This window comes from Polypterus senegalus, chromosome 4, assembly GCF_016835505.1.
Source record: "Polypterus senegalus isolate Bchr_013 chromosome 4, ASM1683550v1, whole genome shotgun sequence".
Taxonomy (NCBI): Eukaryota; Metazoa; Chordata; class Cladistia; order Polypteriformes; family Polypteridae; genus Polypterus; species Polypterus senegalus.
In genome coordinates this window covers 232,558,898-232,584,803 of record NC_053157.1, presented here as the reverse complement: position 1 = coordinate 232,584,803, position 25,906 = coordinate 232,558,898, and the positions used below count along the sequence as shown (strand labels likewise).

General features: G+C 43.6%; 1 protein-coding gene across 2 annotated transcripts; it reads right to left on the bottom strand.

The window, feature by feature from the left end:
- Positions 1-5,414: 5,414 nt before the first annotated feature.
- Positions 5,415-20,153, bottom strand: LOC120528142 (gastrula zinc finger protein XlCGF52.1-like). 2 transcript variants are annotated; one of them, XM_039752203.1, is made up of 3 exons: positions 20,046-20,153; positions 13,905-14,421; positions 5,415-7,161 (listed from the first exon to the last, which is right to left on the bottom strand). In XM_039752203.1, exons 2-3 carry the CDS (start codon positions 14,029-14,031, stop codon positions 6,005-6,007), a joined length of 1,284 nt encoding a protein of 427 aa, XP_039608137.1. In that variant the 5' UTR covers positions 14,032-14,421; positions 20,046-20,153; the 3' UTR covers positions 5,415-6,004. The 2 variants fall into 2 exon arrangements, with proteins under 2 accessions (XP_039608137.1, XP_039608138.1); XM_039752204.1 differs by lacking the exon at positions 20,046-20,153 and adding an exon at positions 14,588-14,683.
- Positions 20,154-25,906: the final 5,753 nt, after the last annotated feature.

Genomic DNA, 25,906 nt, shown 5'->3' with positions numbered 1-25,906 from the left:
CAGATCCATGGAAGCCTCAGATAAAGTGTGGAGACAATGGAGGAGATGCGTTTATGATGAGGTTTAGAAGCTTTTTTAAATATAATGCTAGGCAAGTTCATACAAAAATGTGGAAGCAGTAAGAAATGAAAGAAAACTCTGGTGTGGATAAACAAGGAGCTAACATCTGACGAGCTGACAATACTCGTATTTTAGCACTAGTAACTGATCAGTGCCTGATCTGGACAAGTGACACTCTCCTTGTGTCATCCTGGGGTACCACAGCGCAAGGCTTAGTGCCTTCCATGTTTCCCCCGACAAAAATAATGAAAGTTACTCCATTGTGAACAGTGCTTAGGGAGCTAACGCCTTTTTTATCCTCCTAAAGGACTGCAGTCATTCTGCCATGCACCTTTACAGCCTTCTGATTTACACAGCACTGACAGCTCCGACCCACTCATGAGAATTGATGAGTTACCTTAGTGGAAAAACACACATTTGATTATGTTTTGCCGCATAACTTTACTTCACCCACTAGATGGCAGCAGAATACCGTGCAGAGAGTTATTTGGTCTTAACACTGTAAAGCAGATCCTTAGGGCCGGATTATACTTCACGCGATGCGATTTATGCTTCAGCAGATATTACTGCTACGCAAGCGCTGTATGTTTATACTTGCGTGCGTACTTTATGTAAATCTGGAAGATTCTACCAGGTGACAGTGCGAGATGTTATCACGATGAGAACAGGTTCGGCTTCGCTGTGTTGTGAATTGCCTGAAAACCCCATTCAATTCCGAGGACCACAATATCTCTGAAAAGGATGGTTTAATGATTACATCCATCAATCCAGTGATGTGTCCATTCCAGCAAGCAGCGAGTACGAGGCAGACACGATCCCTGGACGGGGCATCACCTCATCACAAGCACACACACTAGCGTCATTTTCCATCCATCCATTTTCCAGGCCACTATATCCAAACTACTGGGTCATGGGGGTCTGCTGGAGCCAATCTCAACCAACACAGGACACAAGGCAGGAAACAAACGCTGGTCAGGGCGCCAGCACACCGCAGTAGCGTCATTTTAGTGTCACCAAATCTGCATGTCTTTGGAAGGAAACCGGAGCCCACTGTGGAAACCCAGCAAGAAAACATGTAAACTCCAGGCAGGGAATACCAGCGACGTGACTCCCTGTGAGGCAGCAGCGCAACCGCCACGCCACCGTGCCACCCCCATGTGTGTAATTGTTAACTGTATTAACTATTTAAACAAAATTAACGATTTATCTGTAAAATGTAACAAACATACTTTAATGCATTTCATCATGAAAACGATAGCAAGTATAAATCTAAGGATTCTAATTGTGCAGAGAGCTGGAATATCATACATTTAATGTGTTCTGTGTGGTGATCTATTGCTGTTTGTCGCTACTGTCAGGTCAAGAGGAAGCCACAGAAAAAAGACAGCACAAAAGATAAGACTCTTAAAATGTAACGTGTCATGACGATCGGGAATATGCGACGCTTGAATATAAAAGCCCCACGAATGCATTTGTACATCGGCATTTTGCTTCACCAAATCGAACCATTCATCAAACATCGAAGCAGACACATCGATCTCGTAGGATCCCTTTAGCGGCTTTCTGCCACATGTAGATGATAAACTGAGACTCTGACGTCACATTCCAAGTTTTCTCACACTGCGTCGGAGCATGCGTCGCGTGAAGTATAAACCTGGCCTGGCAGGTCAACCTAAGGGCTCGTTTATACTTCACACTCAGAACGCGTCCGCGCACTCATTATGGCTGCCACGCGTTCCCAGCGTTTCTCTCCTGAGAAATTAACGTGCCGCGTGCTCAACTTGCAGTTCCTGCAAAAAGTCGAGGGGCACAGTGTGATAAAAGTGGAATGTGACGTCCGTCTCTAACTATCACCACGTGACAGAAAGCCGCTTTGAGGACACAACAAGTTCGATGTGCGCGCTGCGATGTTTGAACGGTTCGATGGGGTGAAGCAAAATGGCGACATTCAAATGCATTCGTAGTGCTTCTATAATCAAGCGTCGCACATTCCCGATGGTGATGACACGATACAATTTTAAAGTGTCACATACCATCTTTTGTGCCGTCTTTTTTGCAACTTCACAACAGCAACATAATGAACAGCGCTGTATTTGATTCACAGAGGAGAAAAAAAAAATCAAGGACACAATGAAAAGGTGTAGTTTGTGATTAAAGTGGAAATTTCGGCTTTAATCTCGAAATGTCCACTTTAACTCGTAGTTTACTTTATCATTGAAGCAGGCCGTCGTAAACGTCATCTTAAAACCGACCCAATGCTTCTGTTTATTCTCCTGAACTGACAGCAGCAATCGCCAAACACAGAACACATTACATTTATGACAGTCCAGCTCTCTGCACGAGATAGATAGATAGATAGATAGATAGGAAAGGTACTATATAACACATAGACAGAAGATAGATAGATACTTTATTAATCCCAAGGGGAAATTCACATACTCCAAAATATTAAAGAGTGATAACAATGCAGGTTTAACAGACAGACAATAATTTTGTATAATATTAACGTTTACCCCACCGGGTGAAACTGAAGAGTCGCATAGTGTGTCTGTGTTGGGGGTGGCTGGACGGACGATCTCCTCAGTCTGTCAGTGGAGCAGGACGGTGACAGCAGTCTGTCGCTGAAGCTGCTCCTCTGTCTGGAGATGATCCTGTTCAGTGGTCAGATTTATACTTTTATCACTTTCATGATTAAATGCATTAAAAGTATGTGCGTTACACTTTACAAATAAATCGTTAATTGCGTGTCTGCTTCGATGTTTGATGAATGGTTCGATTTGGTGAAGCAAAATGCCGACATACAGATCCATCCGTGGGGCTTTTATATTCAAGCGTTGCATATTCCCGATCGTCATGACACGTTACATTTTAAAAGTCTTATCTTTTATGCTGTCTTTTTTTTCTGTGGCTTCCTTTTGACCGGACAGTAGCGACAAACAGCAATAGATCACCACACAGAACACATGACATGTATGATATTCCAGCTGTCTGCACAATTAGAATCCATAGATTTATACTTTAATCACTTTCATGATGAAATGTATTAAAAGTATGTGTGTTACGCTTTACAAATAAATCGTTAATTGCGTTTAAATAATGAATACTGTTACTAATTAAACACATGGGGGGTGACAGTGGCGGAGCGGTTCCGCTGCTGCCTCACAGGGAGTCACATCGCTGGTATTCTAGTTTACATGTATCCACACTGTGCTCCGGTTTCCTTCCAAAGCCATGCAGATTTGGTGACACTAAAATGACACTACTGCGGTGGGCTAGCGCCCTGCCCGGGGTTTGTTTCCTGCCTTGTGCCCTGTGTTGGCTGAGATTGGTGTTTGCTTGCATTCACCTTGCGATGAGCTGATGTCCCGTTCTGGGATTTTGTTTCCAATATTGCGCCCGATGCTAGCTGGAATGGGCACATCCCCGGATTGATGCGTGTCATCATTAAACATCCTTTTCAGAGATATTGTGGTCCTCGGAATTTAATAGGTGTTCCAAGTAATTCTCAACGCAGAGAAGCCAAACCTGTTCTCAACGTGATATCTTGCACTGCCCCCTGGTGGCTTCTTCCAGATTTACGTAAAGTACGTGTTTATGTGTGAACAGTAAAACACTTCGGTAGCAGGAGCGTCCGCTAGACTTGCAGGGGTTCTCAAACTCGGTCCTGGGGGACCCCCTGTGGCTGCAGGTTTTTGTTCCAACCGGATTCCTAATCAGTGACAACACCTGACAGCACTGATCTCATTTAATTAGCTGGTTTTATTTATCTTTTATTCTACATTCAGAAAAACGCAGCAGCATGATTTTTACATTTTTTATAAATATTTGTTTGTTTTGCTATGGATTTAAATGCTTAACTCTCTTTTTATTATATTTCGCCCTTTCTCTGTGCAGTTTGCTCCCTTCATTGAATCTCAATAATGACAATTAAAAACAAGCAGAACAGAACCCCAAGCAAACAACACTCGATCACAAGGTAGTAAATAACGGATTAATTAAACAATTAGAACATCTTGAAAAGTAGAATGACAAGATGAATAAACTGTTAAAAAGAAAACAAAATACATAAAACTGTTTACTACATTTTACTACTTTTTTTTTTTTTTTACCAAAGTTAGTTTTCTAATTTGTATATTTTTCCCAAAACAGGGAATCTGGGAAACAACAGTTCACTTAATTAGCACAGGAGTCTAATTAAAAGCAGAGGCTGGTTGGAACAAAAACCTGCAGCCACAGGGGTCCCCCAGGACCGAGTTTGAGCACCCCTGCCCTAGAGCACATGTCACGTCGCGTGAAGTATAAACCTGGCCTAAGTCTGACTTGTGAATAACTGCATTTACACAGAATTCTGAGCCGGAGTCACACTCCAGATGAATGACAAGGAGGGTGATACACATAAATGACCTGGAGGAGGACATAATCAATACGTGAAGGTTAAGTTTGAAGGGGATGCCAAACTAGTTGGAAAGGCCGTTCAAGCAGAATCCACTGAACCTTTATACAGTAGAGGGACTTGGACAGACTACGGGCTTGGGCAGGCAAAATTTAATGTGAGTAGATGTAAGGAAATACATGTACAAAAAAAAATGTTAGATCTGAATACACAATGGGAGGTCTAAACAAGAAAGTCCCCATTTTGTAAAGAAACTAGGAGTCTAATGGCGCTTTTCCACTGCATAGTACGGCACGACACGGTTCAGTTCAGCTTAGTTTTGGGGGGTTTTCCACTGGGAACAGTACCTGGTACCTGGTCCTTTTTTTAGTACCACCTCAGCCGAGGTTCCAAGCGCGCCGAACCGTTACCAAAACGTGACGGTAAACTGCTGGTCACTGATTGGCCGGAGAAAATCGTCATTACTGCGTCACTGGCTATTCTTTTCTTTATACACGCGGAAGTTTGTGTCCCGTCTCTCCATCGCTGGACGCAGTTTGTTGCATAAGTGGATGAATGTTTCTTCAGACATTCGAAAGTTCTCCAGCCACTGATTGTTTGTAAAACCGGGAACAATCACATCCCACCACTCTGAAGCACGGTTAAATGTCCAAACAGATGGTCTGTTGCGGCGACTTTTTTGCAAAATGTGGAAGATCTGTAATATACAGAATCAGCAGTTTAATGTTACACTGGCAGTTAAGTTCATTTTATGCTTTGCAACAGTGATAAAAGTTAGCTAGTGATGTGCTTTTTTTAGATGCTTACCCTTGCGTGTCGTCGAGCTAAAGTGTTGTCGTTGTCTGCGTGTTGTTGTAAAAGTTCCACGGTGTCACGGCAGTAGAGGCGCAACTCTAACGACACGTGAATAATCCCGCCCACTCTAAAGCGGTACTAAACTGCAGTCGAAACGCAAACCGAGCCGAACCAAGGTGAGCTGTACTAAACCGTGCTGTGCTGTACTATGCAGTGGAAAAGCGCCTATAGTGGACTCATCACTACGGCCATTCAAATAGTGGCCAGGAGTGATCAAGAGCGCTCATAGGCTGCTCTTTATCACGAAATGTAGAGTACACCTGACAGGAAGTCGTGCTGAAGCTAAATAACACACTGGTGAGGCCTCACCTGCAGTAACTGCTTTCAGTTTTGGTCTCCATATTACAAAAAAAAAATGACATTGCAGCGCTAGAGAAAGTCCACAGGAGAGCAACAAGGCCAATTCCAGGATTAAGAGGTGCGAGCTTTGGGGAAAGATTGAAGAAGGTGAACCTTTTCAGTTCGAGTCATCTGACAACAGGAGGTGACGGGACTGTAGTGTTCAAAATGATGAAGGTAATGAGCGCAGACAGCAGTCGTTCCTTCGGAAATAAATTCTGCACAAGGACACTGGGGCCCCGTTAAAGGCGGATTTCGCACAAATGTACATTTTTTCTTCATGTAAAGAACCGTAGACACATGGAATAAGTTACCAAGTAGTGCAGTGGAGAGCAGAACGCTCGAGACCTTCAGATCTCAACTAGATGTCGGCTTCTCTCCCATGTGAATTCTTACGTGATTCTGGAGGCTCTTCTTAAGTAAAAATCTTTTGTCGCATTCAGAGCAGCCATATGGCTTCCCGCCCGAATGAATCTGCACGTGATGGCGAAGACCATTCCGGTTGGTGAATCGTTTGCCACATTCAGGACAGACAAATGGCTTTTCTCCAGTGTGAACTCGGGTGTGGCTCTGCAGGCGGCTACTGTCAATGAATCTTTTTCCACATTCCGCACAGCTATAGGGCTTTTCTCCCGTGTGGATTTTCGTATGTCTGTGGAGAGTGCTGCTGTCAGAAAATCGCTTGCCACAAACAGGGCAGCAATGAGGCTTCTCTCCAGTATGAATTCTTATGTGATTTTGGAGACTGCTCTTATGTAGAAAATTTTTGCCACATTCAGGACAGGAGTATGGCTTCCCTCCGCTGTGAATTCGTGCGTGCTGCCAAAGACTGCTGCTGCTGGTGAAGCGTTTGCCACATTCGGAACAGCAATATGGTTTTTCTCCCGTATGACTTCTTTTGTGGCTCTGAAGAGCGCTCGTCTCGGTGAATCTTTTGCCACATTCAGTACAGCAAAACGGCTTCTCTCCAGTGTGAATCCTTGTGTGGCTCTGGAGAGCACTACTGTCGGTGAATCTTTTGCCACATTCAGCACAGCCATACGGCTTTTCACCAGTGTGGATTCTTTTATGTCTTTGGAGACAACGACTGTCGGAAAATCGCTTGCCACACTCAGAGCAGCAATGGGGTTTTTCTCCAGTATGAATTCTTATGTGTGCCTGGAGCCTGCAGTTATGGAGGAATCTTTTTCCACATTCAGTACAGGCATATGGCTTTGGTCTTGTATCATTTGACTTGACATCTATACAGTCAGATTTGTTTTTAAACGTTTCTCTGGACTCTTGGCCAGCACACACAGCCACTGGATTGTTCTTAGGCCTTTGCTGTTTTTCAGTGTTGACGGCTTCTCTCGCAGGAAGAGAACTGCACTGGAAAGAGGTTGCAGTCAAATTCTCCGATCCTCGTGCTGACTTCTTCATCTTCTCCTTGTCCTGTTTGTGTTGCAATTTGCGTTGAAGCAAGAGCTGAGTAGATGACGACTGCGAGAAGAAACCATTCCCTCGGAAATCTGCAACTGATAATACAAAGAGTTTCATTAAAAGCCTTAAAACAAATAAAATCTAAACACGAGATAGGTGGCCCACTGGTTGGTTGGTGTTTCTCCCTCATCCCTCAGGTCCATTCCTGGGGTATTCCAAGGAGAGCGCCTATGAAACTGAGACTTAGCTGAAGAAGTCCTGCTTAAATAAGCCTCATTCTCAAATGGAGACTAAAATCGGTTTCATAAATGCATTATGTGCGCACTTGTGATACTGAAGCAGCCCCAACAACGGAATTGTTGAGAAGATCTATGAGGGCTCAAAAACACGCAGATGAGAGAGTGCGAAATTTGCAGGTTGAGTGTATGTGAACTCAAGTGTGAAGCTGATGCTATAAATGGTGCATTATGGGACAGCTTGGAAAAGTTTTAGAGCTTCAATTAACCGTTATAGAATGGAATATCATGTGACAGAGACGGTGGGAGTCTAATCAATCAATCAATAACCCTAACCCAATAATGCATCCACTATTAAGAAAGCAAGAAAGGGATGGCGTGACAATCCATAGCAGAGTGACGCCCGGGGTCTCAAATTGTGCATTGCATAAGCAAACCATAAAGGATTATTCAAACAATAAAAAAAAAAAGGTTTGCTTTGAATTGTCCAGTTAAGGTTGTAAAGGTACTAATTCATAATGTCAGACTACAAACGCACAAAAATACTCGATAGCAATGCGACAAATGAAAAGTGGACAAAAGTACTTCAGCATTACTAGAATATTCATTAATATGCAGACACGTACTGTGCCTTTAGGAAAAAGAGAGATTCCGAAAGACTAGAAAATGGTAAATATCACCCCATTATATAGCGGGCAGATCCAAGCAACTAGAGGCCAGTAAGCTTAACGTGCATCACAGGAAAATTAATGGAAGGAATTATTAAGAATAAGATTGAGCAACACACGGCAAGGACAGGAGTTTACAGAACAGTCAGCGTGGGCTCAGAAGAGGGAGGTCGTGTTTTACTAACAAGCTGGAAGTCCATGAGGAGGACACAAAGGGATACGATCAAAGTGGAGCAGATGAGATTATTGATCTGGACTTTCAGAAAGCATTTGATGAGGTGCCACATGAGATGACGGGCATCAAACTAAAAGAAGTGGCAGTTCAGGGTGTGGTGGGTGCAGAACTGGCTCAGACACAGGAAGCAGAGGGTGATGAGAGTGTGAGGAACCAAATCAGAACTGGCCAATGTTAAGAGTGGTGACTGGTAGGGATGGCCGCTGCCATTTTTAATATATAGAAATGATTTAGATAGAAAAATAAGTAACAAGCTGGTTAAGTTTACAGATGATACCAAGATAGGTGGTTTAGCAGATAATTTGGAATCCGTTATATCATCACAGAAGGACTTGGATAGCATACAGGCTTGTGCAGATTTGTGGAAGATGAAATTTAATGTCAGTAAATGTAAAGAATTACACTTAGGAAGTAAAAATGTGAGGTTACACAATGGGAGGCGGCATTGAGTAAGTACAGCTGGGAAGAAAAAATGTTTTGTGTGTTTTCATTTAAGGCTGTAAAACAAAGAAAATGTGAATATTTCAAAGGGGGGAATTCTTTTCTATTCCCACTATATATCTATATCTATGTACTGTATGTCTATCACTATATCTAATCTGACTTTACTATCAATCTTTTTTTCTATTATTCATGTAATACATACCACGCTGCTTTTACAGGTGCTGGTCATAAAATTAGAATATCATGACAAAGTTGATTTATTTCAGTAATTCCATTCAAAAAGTGAAACTTGTATGTTAGATTCATTCATTACACACAGACTGATGTATTTCAAATGTTTATTTCTTTTAATTCTGATGATTATAACTGACAACTAATGAAAGTCCCAAATTCAGTATCTCGGATAATTAGAATATCAATTAAGACCAATGCAAAAAAAGGATTTTTAGAAATGCTGGCCAACTGAAAGGTCTGAACATGAAAAGTCTGAGCCTGTACAGCACTCAATATTTAGTTGGGGCTCCTTTGGCCTGGATTACTGCAGCAATGCGGCGTGGCATGGAGTCGGTCAGTCTGTGGCACTGCTCAGGTGTTAGGAGAGCCCATGTTGCTCTGATAGTGGCCTTCAGCTCTTCTGAATTGTTGGGTCTGGCGTATTTCATCGTCCTCTTCACAATATCCCATAGATTTTCTATGGGGTTAAGGTCAGGCGTGTTTGCTGGCCAATCAAGAACAGGGATACCATGGTCCTTAAACCAGGTACTGGTAGCTTTGGCACTGTGTGCAGGTGCCAGGTCCTGTTGAAAAATGAAATCTGCATCTCTGTAAAGTTTGTCAGCAGCAGGAAGCATGAAGTGCTCTAAAACTTCCTGGTAGATGGCTGCATTGACCTTGGACCTCAGAAAACACAATGGACCAACACCAGCAGATGACATGGCACCCCAAACCATCACTGACTGTGGAAACTTTACACTGGACCTCAAGCAACGTGGATTCTGTACCTCTCCTCTCTTCCTCCAGACTTTGGGACCCTGATTTCCAAAGGAAATGCAAAATTGACTTTCATCAGAGAACATAACTTTGGAGCACTCAGCAGCAGTCCAGTCGAGACCCTTCTGACGCTGTCTCTTGTTCAAGAGTGGCCTGACACAAGGACTGTGACAGCTGAAGCCCATGTCTTGCATACGTCTGTGTGTGGTGGTCCTTGAAGCTCTGACTCCAGCTGCAGTCCACTCTTTGTGAATCTCCCCCACAGTTTTGTTTCACAATCCTCTCCAGGGTACAAGCGGTTATCCCTATTGCTTGTACACTTTTTTTCTACCACATCTTGTCCTTCCCTTCGCCTCTCTATTAATGTGCTTGGACACAGAGCTCTGTGAACAGCCAGCCTCTTTAGCAATGACCTTTTTTGTCTTGCCCTCCTTGTGCGAGGTGTCAATGGTCGTCTTTTGGACAACTGTCAAGTCAGCAGTCTTCCCCATGATCGTGTAGCCTACAGAACTCGACTGAGCGACCATTGAAAGGCTTTAGCAGGTGTTTTGAGTTAATGAGCTGATTAGAGTAAGTGTGGCACCAGGTGTCTTCAATATTGAACCTTCTCACAATGTTCTAATTTTCCAAGATACTGAATTTGGGACTTTCATTAGTTGTCAGTTATAATCATCAAAATGAAAAGAAATAAACATTTGAAATACATCAGTCTGTGTGTAATGAATGAATCTAATATACAAGTTTCACTTTTTGAATGGAATTACTGAAATAAATCAACTTTGTCATGATATTCTAATTTTATGACCAGCACCTGTGCAGTTCTATACTTTATCTTTATATCTAGAGCACGGGTGTTGAATTCCGGTCCTGGTGGGCCGCAGTGGCTGCAGGTTTTCATTCTAACCATCTTCATTAGTGCCCAGTTTTGCTGCTAATTTAGTTCTTTTTCTTCAGTTTTAATTCTCTTCACCTTTTTGTTGTTATTTTTTTTCCTTAATTAGCAGCCAAACAATAATGAGACACAAAATAAGCCACGACGTAACCAGCTCACCTGTGCCCATCCCACAAAATCTGAAAATAAAGAAAGGTGATGGTCTCAGCAAGGTTGATCTCTCAGGTCACTAAAACATTTTGATGGTGTTCTTAGAAAAAAAACAAAAAAATTAACAGTTTTGGAAATGTCTGCTGTGGCAGGATGAGAGCAGCAACAAGACATGGACTTAAATAACGGGTTTAATGAACAGCAAGAATCGGCTTCTCATTAATAGACTGGTTGGAGTTTGAAGCCCCAATTTAGCTGGTCGTCTGTTGGCTCGTTTCACGTCTCGTTTCTGTTTGACTGCCATTTAATGAAGTAAAGAATCAATTCAGGGGGCTGAATCCTTAAACACAGGGTTATTAAAATGAAGGGAAAAGGAGTTAATTAGCAGTGAAAAACTGGTCACTGATTAGGAAAAGGGTTAGAATGAAAACCTGCAGCCACTGCGGCCCACCAGGCCCGGAGTTCGACACCCGTGATCTAGACTGACTGAAGTATTAAAGTACACATAAACGGCACCCGGAGCAGTCAGAAGTTTGTCAAACACTCCGATCTGCGAGGTTTATTAAGGCGGAGGATGAGAGATCCACCCAATAGTAGGAAGCAGGACGTAAAATAAGGCATTTTGGTTGATAAATGGCTTATAACCAAGGATATCAAGCCTTTGTATGTTTGAATATATTCCTAGACAGCAACGTAATATTTAGGTCCGAGATATCTTTAAAGCATTGTATGCCATTTGTGCCGACAATAAGTAAGTGTCTTGAAGTCCTGGGGAAAGTGGACTGTGCCTGTGTTATTCATATGGTGTTTGTGCAGGTTAAAGTGCTAGGGAATAACGTGCTGGGTATACGTCTTTCATATGGTACTTTTGTGGTTAGGGTCTCTGTGTGTGTTGCTCTTAAGGTGTGACCATAGACCAACCCGGTAACAAACCTGATGAGTACACTTATCCCTGAAGAAAACAGGAAATGGGTAAGTAGAGGAGAATATCACAATAATACATTAATTTCATTAAATATAACATAGGTGATATTAGTTTGTATGGGTAAGCAATGGGCTGGACATGTTCAGTTTTTTTTTTTTGGAATTTGCACAAACCTTTACCGTTTTATAATTCCCCATCATCACCATGAACTTTGAGAGACAGGTTCTGGCCCACCTTAAATCCAGTCTACCTCCCATGCTAGATCCCTACCAGTTTGCTGTCAATGGAGGATGCCGTATCCTCGGCTCTTCACACTACCCTGACACACCTGGATAACAACAACTCCATCAGGATGTTATTTGTTTATTTATTAAAATCAAATAACATTCCATACAAGCAAGTCAAGTTTAACAAAACTAGGTTCGAAACTAACCAACAAATCAATGTTATTTGATGATTTTAGCTCTGCATTGAACATCATCATCCCCTCCAATCTGGTAACTAAACTCCGCAACCTCTGCATCAGCACTTCTCTTTGTAACTGGACACTGGACTTTCTAACCAACAGCCAACATCCAGTCTGTCAGGCTAAACCACCAGACATCTTCTACCCCGATCCTGAATACCGGCGGCTCCACAGGGCTATGTGCTCAGCCCACTCCTCTTCAACCGTGACTGCATCCCTTTATATGGCTCCAACTCCATCATAAAGTTCGCCGACGACACTGCAGTAATAGGACTGATCAGGGACAATGACGAGTCGGCCTACAGAGAGGAGGTTCAGCTCTTAACAACATGGTGTGATGACAACAACCTCAACACCAAGAAAACTAAAGAGCTCATTGTGGATCACCGGGAAACTAAAGGCAGCAGACACAGTCCCATCCATATGAATGGGGACGACGTGGAGTGTGTTTCCAGCTTCAAATTCCTAGGTTTTCACATCTCCGAGGACCTTTCTTGGACAAACACTTCCAGTCTGGTTAAACAAGCACAACAAAGACTTGACTTTCTGAGGAGGCTAAAGAAAGTTTGTTGCCTGTCTCCTCACATTTTGTTGAACTTTTACCTCTGCGCTGTGGGGCGCATATTGACAAACTGCACGGCTAACAGCCGACAGAAAGGTCCTGCATTGGATGGTGAAAACTGCTCAGCAATCACTGGCATCCCGCTGCCAACTACTGCTGACCCACAGCGTACATGGTTGTCTGCCGACGGGCTAGCAGCCTCATCATGGATGCCTGAGACCTCAACCATGGACTGCTTACCCTCCCTTCCACCAGGGAGGTGCTACAGGAGCCTTCAGTCCTGCATCAAGCAGGTGGCTCAGGAACAGTTTCTTTTATAACACCATCACAATTCTGAACTCTCAATACTTGCCATTCAATAGCTGACATGGTGTACATTTTCACCTGCTTACATATATCTAATTCTGTATATAAAAAATATTTCATGTATCTCGTAGCATACGGCCGGGACACTCCTATAATGGAAGGTATGGGGGAAGAGAGCCTATCCAGACCATCACCTCCCCAGGAACACTAGAGGGCATCCCCCCTGGCATGCAGAAGTGCCACGGGTTTGAAGCATGGAAGCTCCACCCCGCTGGGGCCCGTGGTCCCCCACCAGTGGGCGCCTGGAAAACTGCTGAGCCCTTGTTTGCAGCACTTGGGCCACACCTGGAAGTGCTGCCAGAAGCCAGTCAACGAGCACCGTGGAGCTCTTCCGGGTGCCTTAGAAAAAGAGGCAGCAGCCACTACTCCGGGAGCTAGGGTCGGGTGGGAGAACACGTAGCTTGCCAAGAGGAGTGGAGGCGAAGAGAGAAAAAGATGAGAAAGGAAAAGAAAGAAGGGAAGAGTGTTTGGTGCTGTGACTATGCTTTACATGTGGGAAACGGGGGAAAGGCGTTTCCCACAGGGAAAAGAAAAGTGTATCCTGCGTCTGTCTGTGTCGGGTGTGGGCAGCTGGAGCGCCCTCTGCAGGCCACACACTTACATTTACTCATGCAGTGCATCTGTAGTACTGATCAGTGTTCACATCTACAAACTCTTCTTTTTATATTCTAGTAACTGTAAATTCAAATATCGTATAGATGTATACTCTCATATTGCACCTTACTGTTTAGCGCACTTGTACTATTTGCATTTTCTGGTTAGATGCTATACTGCATTTTATTGTACCTGAACAATGACAATAACATTGAATTAAACCTCACACTCATTGGCACCTACCAAAAAACACCAAACCAAAATCACAGGTAGAACTTGCAAACGTTCTCACTTTCACCACACTACTTACCTGTTCCAAAACTATTAGATGGCTGCTGCTCATCTCCTTCCCACCCGCCTCCTCCAATGATCGTCTCTTCAAATTCGCATTTCACTTCCATCGAATTCTGCTGGGTGGCCGGGAGTCTGGTATTCATGATCCGGGCCTGTAAACTGGAATGAGATTCTCCATCAAAATTCCCAGTTTCATCGTTTGGCGGTTCGAGACTAACTGGGTAATCTTCCGAATCTTCAACTTTAACTTGGATAATTTCCCCTCAAACTCTTCCTCCTTAAAGACGGAAAGTCTTCCTTCGCAGAAGTCCCCTGCTGCCTCCCACTCACACTCCTCTTCCTTAATGTGCGCCACTCTTTCGGCCAGGTCATCATCTTTGGCTGAGGCCATGCTCCGGGTAAAACTCTTTTCTCTCTCCCCTCACGTGTCTGCTCTTCTCATCGGAGATCTCACGTGGACAGCCCTGTCCTCGAAGCCGGTAAGATGCCACACTGCAGGAGCACGTGGAACTGGTGGGGAGGCTTTGTTTTATCTGTCAAAATAAAAAAGTGACGTCATTATTTCATAGGGTTACAAAAACAACATTTATTTATATAGCACATTTTCATACAAACAATGTAGCTCAAAGGGCTTTACACAATGAAACATAACTTGACCACATTTGGAGGTTAACTAAATGCCAAAAAAAAAACACCTACCCACTCCTTTTTTAATGACAGATCTGAAATACTATGGACCCTCCATGTTAAACTAATAAGACGTCATGAGATTTGGAGTTAAAACCCACTTGATGAGGGCAAAGTGTGCCTGATGAAGACAAAGTCAAGAAAGGGGAAACAAGTTCAAAACAATCACTTTGAACTGTTTTACAATATATGCTAAAGCAGGCCCAAATGCAACAGTGAAAACATCTAAAGCTGAATCTGACCCGAACCGAGACCTTCATTTTAAAGAGACTCGGCTTGTGACTTATTAACATTCCAGACCCTCAGTTACAGTGAAACCAACAGAAGTACACGTTCAGCACAAACACACAGCGTCACGTTTGACCATCTTTAAAAGTTTGAGCAAACCAACCTACAGCCTCGGTGGGCCTGTTTGAATGGCCCCATCTATTAGGTGAGGCGGCTCTTCCATCTGCCCACTCCTCTCCTCACTCCTCTTGCTTACTTTGTATCTCTCTCACTCCTGCTCCAGCTTACCTCTCCACTCCTCTTTTTTAACATTAAATATTATGAAAATCAAATAACATTCCAAACAAGCAAGACAAGTTTAACAAATCTAGGTTTGAAACAAATCAACCCGCCATGAGAAAGAGAGCCAGGCCAGCAGAGTAAAACTTTAAAAATAGTAAAAATATGTAGGTAAGTAAATGAACAAAAATAAATAGAAAAAAAAAAAAAGAGGAAAGAGAATCTGCTTCCTTAACTTAAATGTTTATTCTGAAATGTTATTGATGAGATAGATCTTGCTATGTTTTGAAAAAGTTCTGCACAGACCCTGTAAAGTGAGAATTTGATTTTTTCCAATTTCAGATAATAACACTGCCTGGCCAAAAAAAAAAAAAGTCGCCACCTGGATTTAACTAAGCAAATAGGTATGAGCCTCCTATTGGATAATTACTGCATGGGCGATCATCTTTCAGCTGGCAACAAGTTATTTAACCCCAACTGGTGCAATGAGTTGCTTCTCGTTTCTTAAACAACCATGTCGAAAGACACATCTCGTGGTCGTGGAAAAGATGTTAAGTCTGTTTGAGAAGGGTCAAATCATTGGCATGCATCAAGCAGAGAAAACATCTAAGGAGAATGCAGAAACTACTAAAATTGGGTTAAGAACTGTCCAACGCATTATTAAAAACTGGAAGGATAGTGGGGACCCACCGTCTTCGAGGAAGAAATGTGGCCGGTAAAAAAATCCTGAATGATCGTGATCAGCGATCACTTGAAAGTTTGGTGGAATCAAATCGAAGAAAAACAACAGTAGAACTCAGGTCTATGTTTAATAGTGAAAGTAAAAGCATTTCCACACGCACGATGCGAAGGGAACGCAAGGGATTGGGACTGAACAGCTGTGTAGCCGTAAGAAAACCACTAATCAGTGAGGCAAACCGGGAAAAAAAAGGCTTCAATTTGCTAGGGAGCATAAAGATTGGACTCTGGAGCAATGGAAGAAGGTCATGTGGTCTGACGAGTCCAGATTTAGCCTGTTCCAGAGTGATTGGCACATCAGGGTAAGAAGAGAGGCAGATGAAGTGATGCACCCATCATGCCTAGTGCCTACTCTACAAGCCCATGGGGGCAGTGCTATGATCTGGGGTTGCTGCAGTTGGTCAGGTCTAGGTTCAGCAACAGCATGTGCTCCAAGAATGAGGTCAGCTCACTACTTGAATATACTGAATGACCAGGTTATTCCATCAATGGATTTTTTTTCTTCCCTGATGGCACGGGCATATTTCAAGATGACAATGCCAGGATTGATATGGGCTCAAATTGTGAAAGAGTGGTTCAGGGAGCATGAGACATCATTTTCACACATGGCTTGGCCACCACAGAGTCCAGACCTTAACCCCATTGAGAATCTTTGGGATGTGTTGAAGGCTTTGCGCAGCAGTAAGACTCTACCATGATCAATGCAAGATCTTGGTGAAAAATTAATGCAACACTGGATGGAACTAAATCTTGTGACATTGCAGAAGCTTATCGAAACAATGCCACAGTGAATGTGTGCCGTAATCAAAGCTAAAGGCGGTCCAACGGAATGTTAGAGTGTGACACCTTTTTTTTTGGCCAGGCAGTGTATATAACATCAGTTACCCACTGACTTAGAATAGGAGAGTTAGGATTCTTGCAGTTGAACAAGACAGGTTTACGTGCCAATAGTGTAGTCGTCCTTGGGGTATGTGATCGGCGGCAGCGGGTTCAAGAGGCTCCAGGGATGCAGCACGGCCCCGCTTCCAGGTTGGTTCCTGCCTTGCATCCTGCATCCACTGTAACCATGAACTGAATTAAATGCTGCTGGTAATGCAGGGATGGCTAGCAATACCAAAACCTGTTTGTAACTCAAATGGTAGTAAATGAGATGAGAATTGCACCACCGGACTTGGCGCATCATTGACATCATGTCTGTTTTAATTTAGCGATCACGCTGTACCCTATTAGCTACTGAACTGTACTCGGGCACACTTCTCCCAAGCGGGCCAGACAACAGGACAGCTGGCCCGGCATGGATCGATCACACTAGTCAAACAAACTAGACACACTTTTGACATGGGAACTTAAATGTGGGCAAACATGCTCAGGCGCAGAACGAATTGCCAGTGTGGGTACACCCATAATGGCACCCAGGTTTCACTTCCAGCCCAGCCTCTAAAGGACTTCTCTGGATTGGAGGCGGCCCTGTTTTTATTCCATAGACAGCTGGACTGAACAACAGTCTGGCTGCACACTAATGGTCCCATATGAGGGAGAATTCCCTTAAAATCCACCCGACATTCCCGCATGTTTATCCCCCTCACACTTTATTTTCCACATATATTCAGATGGCCTGGTCAACTCGTGGTCTCGGATTTTTCTTTTGTTCCTCCACTCACATCATATGTGTATTCAGTTCACTGGCAGCTCGAAACAGACGGGTGATGGCCGAGTTTGTCTAATGATGGACTGGCACCCTGTGGTATAACAGGTTCGCAGGAGCCCATTTTGATGAATAAATAAATCATAGGCCGGCTCGATCTCGGTGCTTGAGCAGCTGCAGGAGGTCGGCGAGCTGAGACACACCTGCACGGTCCATCTCGACTGCTTCATCGCCTTCCTGCGGTGTGCGATTGAGACGCTGAGCCCACGGAGGTGTATATCAGGAACAGCCGGCACGAGAATTGGAAAGGGTGGGGGAAAAGCAAAAGAAAGAGGTTAAAAGATGGCAGAGAAGACAAAGAGAATGGCAATGCATGTGAGCGAGTGGATGGGAGAGACAGGCAGCCGGGAGGAAGACCCTCGAGGGAGATTCCAGCTGCTTGGTTGGCACAACTCTGCATAAGGCCGGGAGAAAGGCAGGGGTAATGGAGGGCTCAGTGAGGCGTCCTGCGGATGGTGCCATGGACTACAGGGACGCCAGCCTGGCAGTGGGAGTCGGAGGCTCGGGGTGATGCCCTGCTGAGAGCCAGAGATGGATACAGGAGGCCAAGCCTAGGAGTAGGGGTGCAGAAGTTTGGCTGTACTGGGAAGGCGTCGCTTCGCAGACAGGATACCTGCCTGCTTTTTAACCTCATTTTAATGGTTTATTTATGGAATTGTTTTTAACCTCCACTATCACTTTTTGGTACTTGTGTACAAAACGGACCGACGGCATGGCAAAGGAAAACAGAAGTGGTTCGACGAATTCATAACATATTTATTGGGATAAAAAAAAAAATAGAGAAATTTACAGAAATTGGTTTATTATACAAAAAATACATATGTACAATTGGAACTTATTATTATGTTTTAATTTTGAGGCTTTCCCCCTATCCATTCTAGTGTTGGGGAGGTTTCACTGCCGTCCTTTTTAGTACACAAGTACCCACTTTTTACATTTTTTTTAATTGGATTATTTATTTATTGAACAGTTTTGCTCTGCACTTTTGGACACTGAATTGTTTCGGATTATTTTAATAAAAGCACTTTTAGGCACCTACTCCTTGCTTTGTGTGAGTGTGCTCATCCTTCGGTAGTGGGCTCAAGAGGGATGCAGATGGTAGCAAGGAGCCGACCCTCACGGTCCAACTTTTTTTTTTTTTAATATATATTTTCTCCCCTTCCAGGTTGGTTCCTGCCTTGCACTCTGCATCCAATGCAACCCTAAACTGAATTAAATGCTGGCGATAATGCAGGGATGGCTAGCGGTTTGTAAGCCGATTGTTTTGTGCCCACAAGACGGTGGCTGACCCGACTGCGCTAATATTAACTAAACCCCCACTCCGTGTCACTTCTGCCTTGCTTTAGATGAACGCCTCACACCACTTCTCTTCTCAAGTCTTCGGACGTTTGTGTGGTTCAAAGGTTCTTTTTGAAAAATTCAAGCTAGTACCACTCAATTTATTAAAGTGGAAGGAGAAGATTTTTTTTTTTTGATTAATAGGAAAAACGGCATATTCACAAGATGATTCGTTTGGACAGTGGAAAGGCGGAATGCTGCTGTCGACTGAATGGAGGGAACATTAATCATAAATGTTTAATGGCTCCATTGTCCTTCATTTGAATAGCACCCCCATTGCTCTCTGTGCCGAGTCTGCACGTCCACCCTCCCCTGCTCAGTACGGATCATTTCAGTCTCAATGCGATATCAGAAAGGCCTGTAAATTAGGGTCAATGGCGACTCGGAATTATCCCCGTTCTGTGCTTGGTTCCTGCCTCGTATCTAATGCCGCCAGGATCGGATATGGAGCTATGGCATTTCCCATTGTCCAGGCTAAATTGCCCACCACAGCTTGGCCTAGTCATCCTGGCCCCTCTAATCATCCCCCATCTCGAATTGGTTCTCTCTCACCACTTTACCAGCCAACAGCTACTATGTGGTGAGCGAACTTGCGCAAAAATGGCTGCCGTCGTATCATCCAGGTGGGTGGTACACATTCAGTGGTGGAGGAAGCGGCTCCCCACTCGCTGAAGCGCTTCGAGTAGTGAGAAAAGCGCAACATAAATGTAAAGAATTATTATGATGATGAAGATGACGACGACCCTCCCTGTGTCTACCTGCGGGTATTCTAATGCGTATTGCAAATGCGATTCGAACGAAGGTTCTTGTAAAATCTCGGATGTTTGCGAATTCCTGACGCACATCCAACTCGGGAGAAATTCAAATAACGGGACGGGTCAAGCGAGCGGCTTACACGGCAGCCTACGTGGGCGTAAAAGGGGGAATGGGAACGAAAGCCGGACGAGCGGAGTGCCGCCACCATCAACACTAAAGCGCCCCGGAAAATCACCGCAACTCGCTTTTCTCACTCATTTTCATATCTCTCTCTTTTTTTTATTAATCCTCCTCTTTCACATTCAGCGAACACACGCCGCCCTTGTTCTTTCTGTCTCCCCGACATTCCTGCCCCACTTTCTTTCTTTCGTCTCCTCTCCTCTCCCACTCCCACTCCCACTCCTTCTCGACGCTCCCGTTGCTCACCAACACTTCTCCCAGTGCGCTCTTTCTTTCATCTTCTGCATACTTTTATCTTTGAAGGTGCAGACACTCAAGTCGTTCGCCCGCCCGCGCAGTCCGCCGGAGGAATCAAACAAAGAGAAACAAAACGAGTCCTCAGCGAAAAAAGACTCGACGGAAAGAAGCGCTATCTGTGTTTAAACACTGCCATCTAATGGACGGAAGGAGAATCGCTTATAAATCTTTCAGGTTTGTCTGCTCTTAAGAGCCGAATGTATGGAAAACCGTAAAACAATTTTAGAATTAGAACCAGCAAAGGAATAGCAATACTGCCCAGCGCTGATTCCAGCCTTGCGTGTGATGCTGCCAGGGCTGGCTTCGGTGTCCTGTGATCCCGTTTGAGTACGAAGATGATGAATATGACAGACTTAATAGTGAACTTCTGCCTGTGCTATGGGATGAGCTCTGGCAAAGCACAGCACTGAATTAGATGAGGTGGGCTTGATGATGTCAGGTTCAAAATATATACAAATACACGTAGAAAATTACAAAAGATTAAATACATTTTATTAATCCCATGGGAATATTCAGATTCATACAGCAGCAGAAACATTAAAAAAACTACAGGATACAGACTCACAAGACAAATAATATGGGCAATCAATCAATAAAAAATAAACTTAATGAGTACATCGATTGAAAACATTGAATTGTCAGATAGCATTGGACAGGAAAAGCTTCTTAGCACACCATGGTGGAATGAGGCTATGGCTAAAAGTGCTCCAAGAGAGCGCCTCCTGGAGGGGATTTTTAATAATGGTATCCATTCTTGACACCATCCCGTTTCTTGCAACAGCTTCCATTGTGTCAAGGGTTCACCCTGTGATGGAGCAGGCTTTCTTTATAAAGTTTGTTCAGGTTTTGTGCTTCCTTTGAGCTCAAGTTGCAGCAGTTTAGAACAACACACTGTCCCCCTTAGCATGTCCAGTCTGCTCTGGTCCTTCTTATCCAGCGCCACTGAGTTGTCAGACTAGTCCAGTTTGTTGTTTATGTGGACCCCCAGGTACTTGTAGCTCTGCACCACTTCCATGTCCTCCTTCTAAATGGTGGCTGGTCTCAGAGGCTCCTTGATATGCCAGAAGTCCACCACAGGCTCCTTTGTCTTGCCAATGTTGAGTTTCAGGATTATTGTCTCTGCACAGCAAGACAAAGTCCTCCATGACTTTCCTGTACTCTGACTCATCTCCATTATTAATGCAGCCAATGATGGATGAGTCAGCTGAACATTTCTGTAGTTTGCATGTGCTGGTATTGTGGTGGAGGTCTGTTCTGTAGAGGCTGAACAGGAAAGGCGACAGGACAGTTCCCTAGGATGCTCCAGCATTACACACCATCATTTCTGACCCACAGTCTCTCAGCTTCACAAACTGCTGTCTGTTGGTCAGGTAGTCCATGATCCGGGAGTTTGTGGGAGCACCAAGATGCAAAACCTTTCCCCCAGTCGATTGTGCAGAATGATGCCAAAAGCACTGGAAAGATCGAAGAACATTACCCTGACAGAGGTGCTGGCTTTGTCTAAGTGTTTGTAGGTTCGGTGGAGCAAGTACATGAGAGCGTCCTGCACACCTGTATGTGTCAGATAGGCAAACTGCAAAGAATCCAGATGTTTTGAACCCAAGGGCCGTATCTGTTTTAGGACCAGCCTCTCAAAGGACTTCATAATGTATAAAGTAAGAGCAACTTGCCTGAAGTCCTTGGGATCACTAGCATGCCCTTTCTTTGGCATATGAATCACATATGATGTTTTCCTCAGCTGGAGTACCATCTGTAAATTCAGGGAAATGGAGAACAAGTGCTGAAGGACCCTGCAGAGCTGGCTGGCACACATTTTCAGCACCCTGGATGTGATTCTATCTGGCCCTGAAGCCTTGTTTATGCACAGTGTTTTCCAGCTCTCGATCAGCAGAGACACAAAGTCCAGGGAGTGGAGGGGGACTGGAGACGACAGTTGTGATGTCTTCGTAGGGAAAAGTTGTGCAGGGTGCAGATGGCAGTTGGGATTCCAGAACCTCCTCAGTTTGCTCCCAGGAACTAATAGCATTAGGTGAGGTCTGGACCAACAAGAATGAGACAAACTTGTTGAAGATGTGCTTGTAGCCAATGATAGTCCTCATTCCATTCCACAGTTCCTTCATGTCTCTTTAGTGGGCTTTCCCACTCATGGAACACTCCCCTCTTCAGTTCTGACTGCACCCACTTGATTTCATCCTTATCTCCAGACCTGATGGCTCTCATCTTCATATTCAGCGGGGCTTTCAAGTCTTTTAGGATCCATGGCTTGTTTTTTGGGAAAACAGCACACTGTTTTTGTGGGAACGAGATTATCTACACAAAACTCGATGTAGTCTGTGACACAGTGGCCGAGTCCTTCATTGTCTTCACTGTGTGGCTCACAAAGCATATCCCAGTCAATGTTCTCAAAGGCATCCTTTACAGCCTCCTGAGCTTACGTTTTCCATTCTTCCTGGCAGTGGCTGGCAACCTTGGGACAATGGTTTTATATGCATGTGTGAGCTGCACAAAAGTTTTAATTTAATGGTTGCTAAGCAACAGAGATGTATGCCTCTTTAACACTGTGTAGATGCCCCAGAGGATGGATGGGCATCCCACCCAGGATGGGAGAGGATAAATTTCCCAGCCAGGATGCCATAACAGAAGAATGGAATAAGTGGGCACAATACCCAGCCAGGACATCTTACTATTCCTGTCCTGATTGAGATGCCCAAAGACTGCAGAAATCAGCATGGGTGCAGTTCATCGCCCACAATTCTAGGTGGCAGTGTCCCTCATGTAGAGTCCCAATCTGGACACCCACAGGGCTGCATGGGAGTTGGGGTGTGGAATATTCCTGGGGGATGATAGAGGGTGCTGCCAGGGCAGGATTTCGCTGGCTTTTGTATGGTTCGTAAGTATTTCCAACTGAATGGGTCACGTCATTGAAGTACTCCCAGGTCGACTTTAAAAGGAGTCCACTGCCGTAACTCTAGGAGTCAGAGTCAGGAGGCAGCGAGTAACAATCATTAGAGGTAAAGAAGGAGAAAGAATTGTTAGTTTATGGGTCATTTATTGTATAATTTTATTGTGTAATTGTGACTTACATCAGGAGAGGATTGTGGAAAGTGCCCTGGGGAAGATTAAAAATTCTTTATTTTATTCTATTAACGTATGGTGCATTGCAGTGTTTTAGGGCTCCCTGGCGCCCTCTTGTGGTCACAACTGGCATATAACAAGTGCAGAGTCCTGTATTCTCTTGTACAGTCCACAAACTGGAAAACGAAGGTGAGGGAGAAGTAGAGTGAGACATGGTTAACCCCCGCAAAAATTGTAATGAAAGTTCAGGGGTTTTAAGAAGCAATTTCAGGGCATTCATTAATGGCACTTTGTCACTTTTTCTTAACTCTTATAGCTAAACACCAAGACACAGAAACCTTCCTAAACTTTTTTTTTTGCTGTTGTTCTTTATTTCACCTTATACTATTTTTTGTATTAGGAATTTGTTAGTTTTCACCTACCCCTTGGGGTCAGAGCACAGGGTCAGTCATTGTTCAGTGCCCCTGGAGCAATTGAAGGTTAAGGGCCCAGCAGAGTAGGATCTCTTTTAGGAGTGATGGGGATTCGAAACGGCAACCTTCAGGATACCAGCACAGATCCTTAGCCTCAGAGCCACCACTCCGCCCCAATTTTTAAAGCTTAAATGCATGTTCATATATATATATTTTTTTAACTTGCAGAACTTTTACACTTTCTATTTAAACTCATTATCAAAAAATTCTGATAAATCTTAAGAAAGCATTAATGGAGAGTTGCCAAGTAGTATGACAAACTGCTTTAACATTAATAGGCTGTTTCAGCATGGAACGAATTAAAGCATCTCTGTTTTAAAGCCCATTATGAAATAATAGAAGAAGCGTTCTGCTCCTTCCTGCATCACATGGAAATGAGTTTTGGAGCTCATTTACTGGCCAACAGTCTTATCTTCATTTCAAAAATGCATTCATGTGGGACTTGCATTTCCTGTTTATGATTTGTGTTGATTTTTTTTTTCCCTCCCAAAAGTATCCATGTACCAATATTTTATCAAAAAATGTGGATATAATCATCAGTAGGCTTTGTGCCCTAGGAATCAACTTACCCAAATTATTCTCTAACATCTTTGTAATTGTTTACCACTCTGATCTTTCTCATCATAAAACAGGTCATAACGATAGCAATTGATGAGAAGAATTCATCATTGATGGCAGAATGCCAGTATTTGAGGGTTCCTCTAGAGCAGGGGTGTCGAACTCCAGGCCTGGTGGGCCGCAGTGGCTGAAGCTTTTCATTCTAACCCTTTTTGTAATAAGTGACCCGTTTTCACTGCTAATTAACTCCTTTTCCCTTTATTTTTTCAGCCCTTTGAATTGATTCTTTTCTTCATTAAATGACAGCCAAACAGACATGAGATGAGAAACGAGCCAAGAGATGACCAGCTAAACTGGGGATTCAAACTCCAGCCAATTTCACTCCAACCAGTTTCTTAATGAGATGCTGATTCTTGCTGTTAATTAAAACCCATTATTTAATTCCATGGCTTGTTGCTGCTTTCATTCTGCCAAAGCAGACATTTCCAAACACCTTTGATTTTTCTGTTTTACTGAGACCTTCACCCTTTTTTATTTTCAGCTATTGTGTGATGGGCAAAGGTTAGCTGGTCAATATGGTGGCTTGTTTTGTGTCTCATTATTGTTTGGCTGCTAAATAAGGAACAAGAAACAACTAAGGGGTCTGAGTCACGTCAATTAAAACTAAGGCAAAAGAAGTGAATTAGCAGCCAAAACTTATCACTAATTAAGGAGATGGTTAGAATGAAAACCTGCAGCCACTGCGGCCCTCCAGGGCAGGAGTTCGACAGCCCCGCTCTAGAGGGCCTCTTTCTCTTGCACGATTTGGCTCAAAAACTAATCAGCACCTCGTCATCTCCTAACAGGCCTAAGTTTCGAGTTTGGGATTTGTCGAGTTTCGAGTTTTAACTCTAAACCATCCTCGATGACACACAGACCCACGAAGACAGACACACACAGCCATCAGCAAGATGTTGATGTTTTTGGTATTGGGGACCCTAAAATACCAAGATCCATCAAAAACCGGAGATTGAAATTTTTGACAAATCTAAAGCTTTCACTCCTCCCCTATAGACCAGGGGTCGCCAACTCCAGTCCTGGAGGACCACCGTGGCTGCAGCTTTTCATTCTGACCCTTTTTTTTTAATGAGTGTCCTGTTTGCACTGCTAATTAACTTCTTGTGAATTCATTTGAATTAACTTTTCTTTTAAGATTTGATCATCTGAATTGCTTCATTCCTTTCCTTTAATGGCACCCAAAGAGAAATGAAATGTGAAGTTAGTGAGCCAAGAGAAGACCCACTAAGTCAGGGCCTCAAACTTCAACCAGTTGCTCAATTAGGTGTTGATTCTTGTCATTAATTAAATCTGTGGCTTGTTGCTGCTCTCATTGTGTAATGGCATACATTTCTGAAATTGTTGATTTTTTTTCTTGTTAAAATGTTTTGGGGACATGAGCAGCTCAACATTCCTGAGACCTTCACCTTTCTTTATTTTCAGATATTGTATGATGGACACCAATTGTTTTGGCGCATTTTGTATCTCATTATTGTTTGGCTGCTAATTAAGGAAAAAGAAACAATAAAGGGGTCTGAGTCTTCAAGAGCAAATCAATGAAAAGGAATGTAAAAGGAGTTAATTAGCAGCAAAAACAGGTCACTCATTAAGAAAAGGGTTAGAATGAAAACCTGCAGCCACAGACCCCTGCTATAGATGACAGGATAT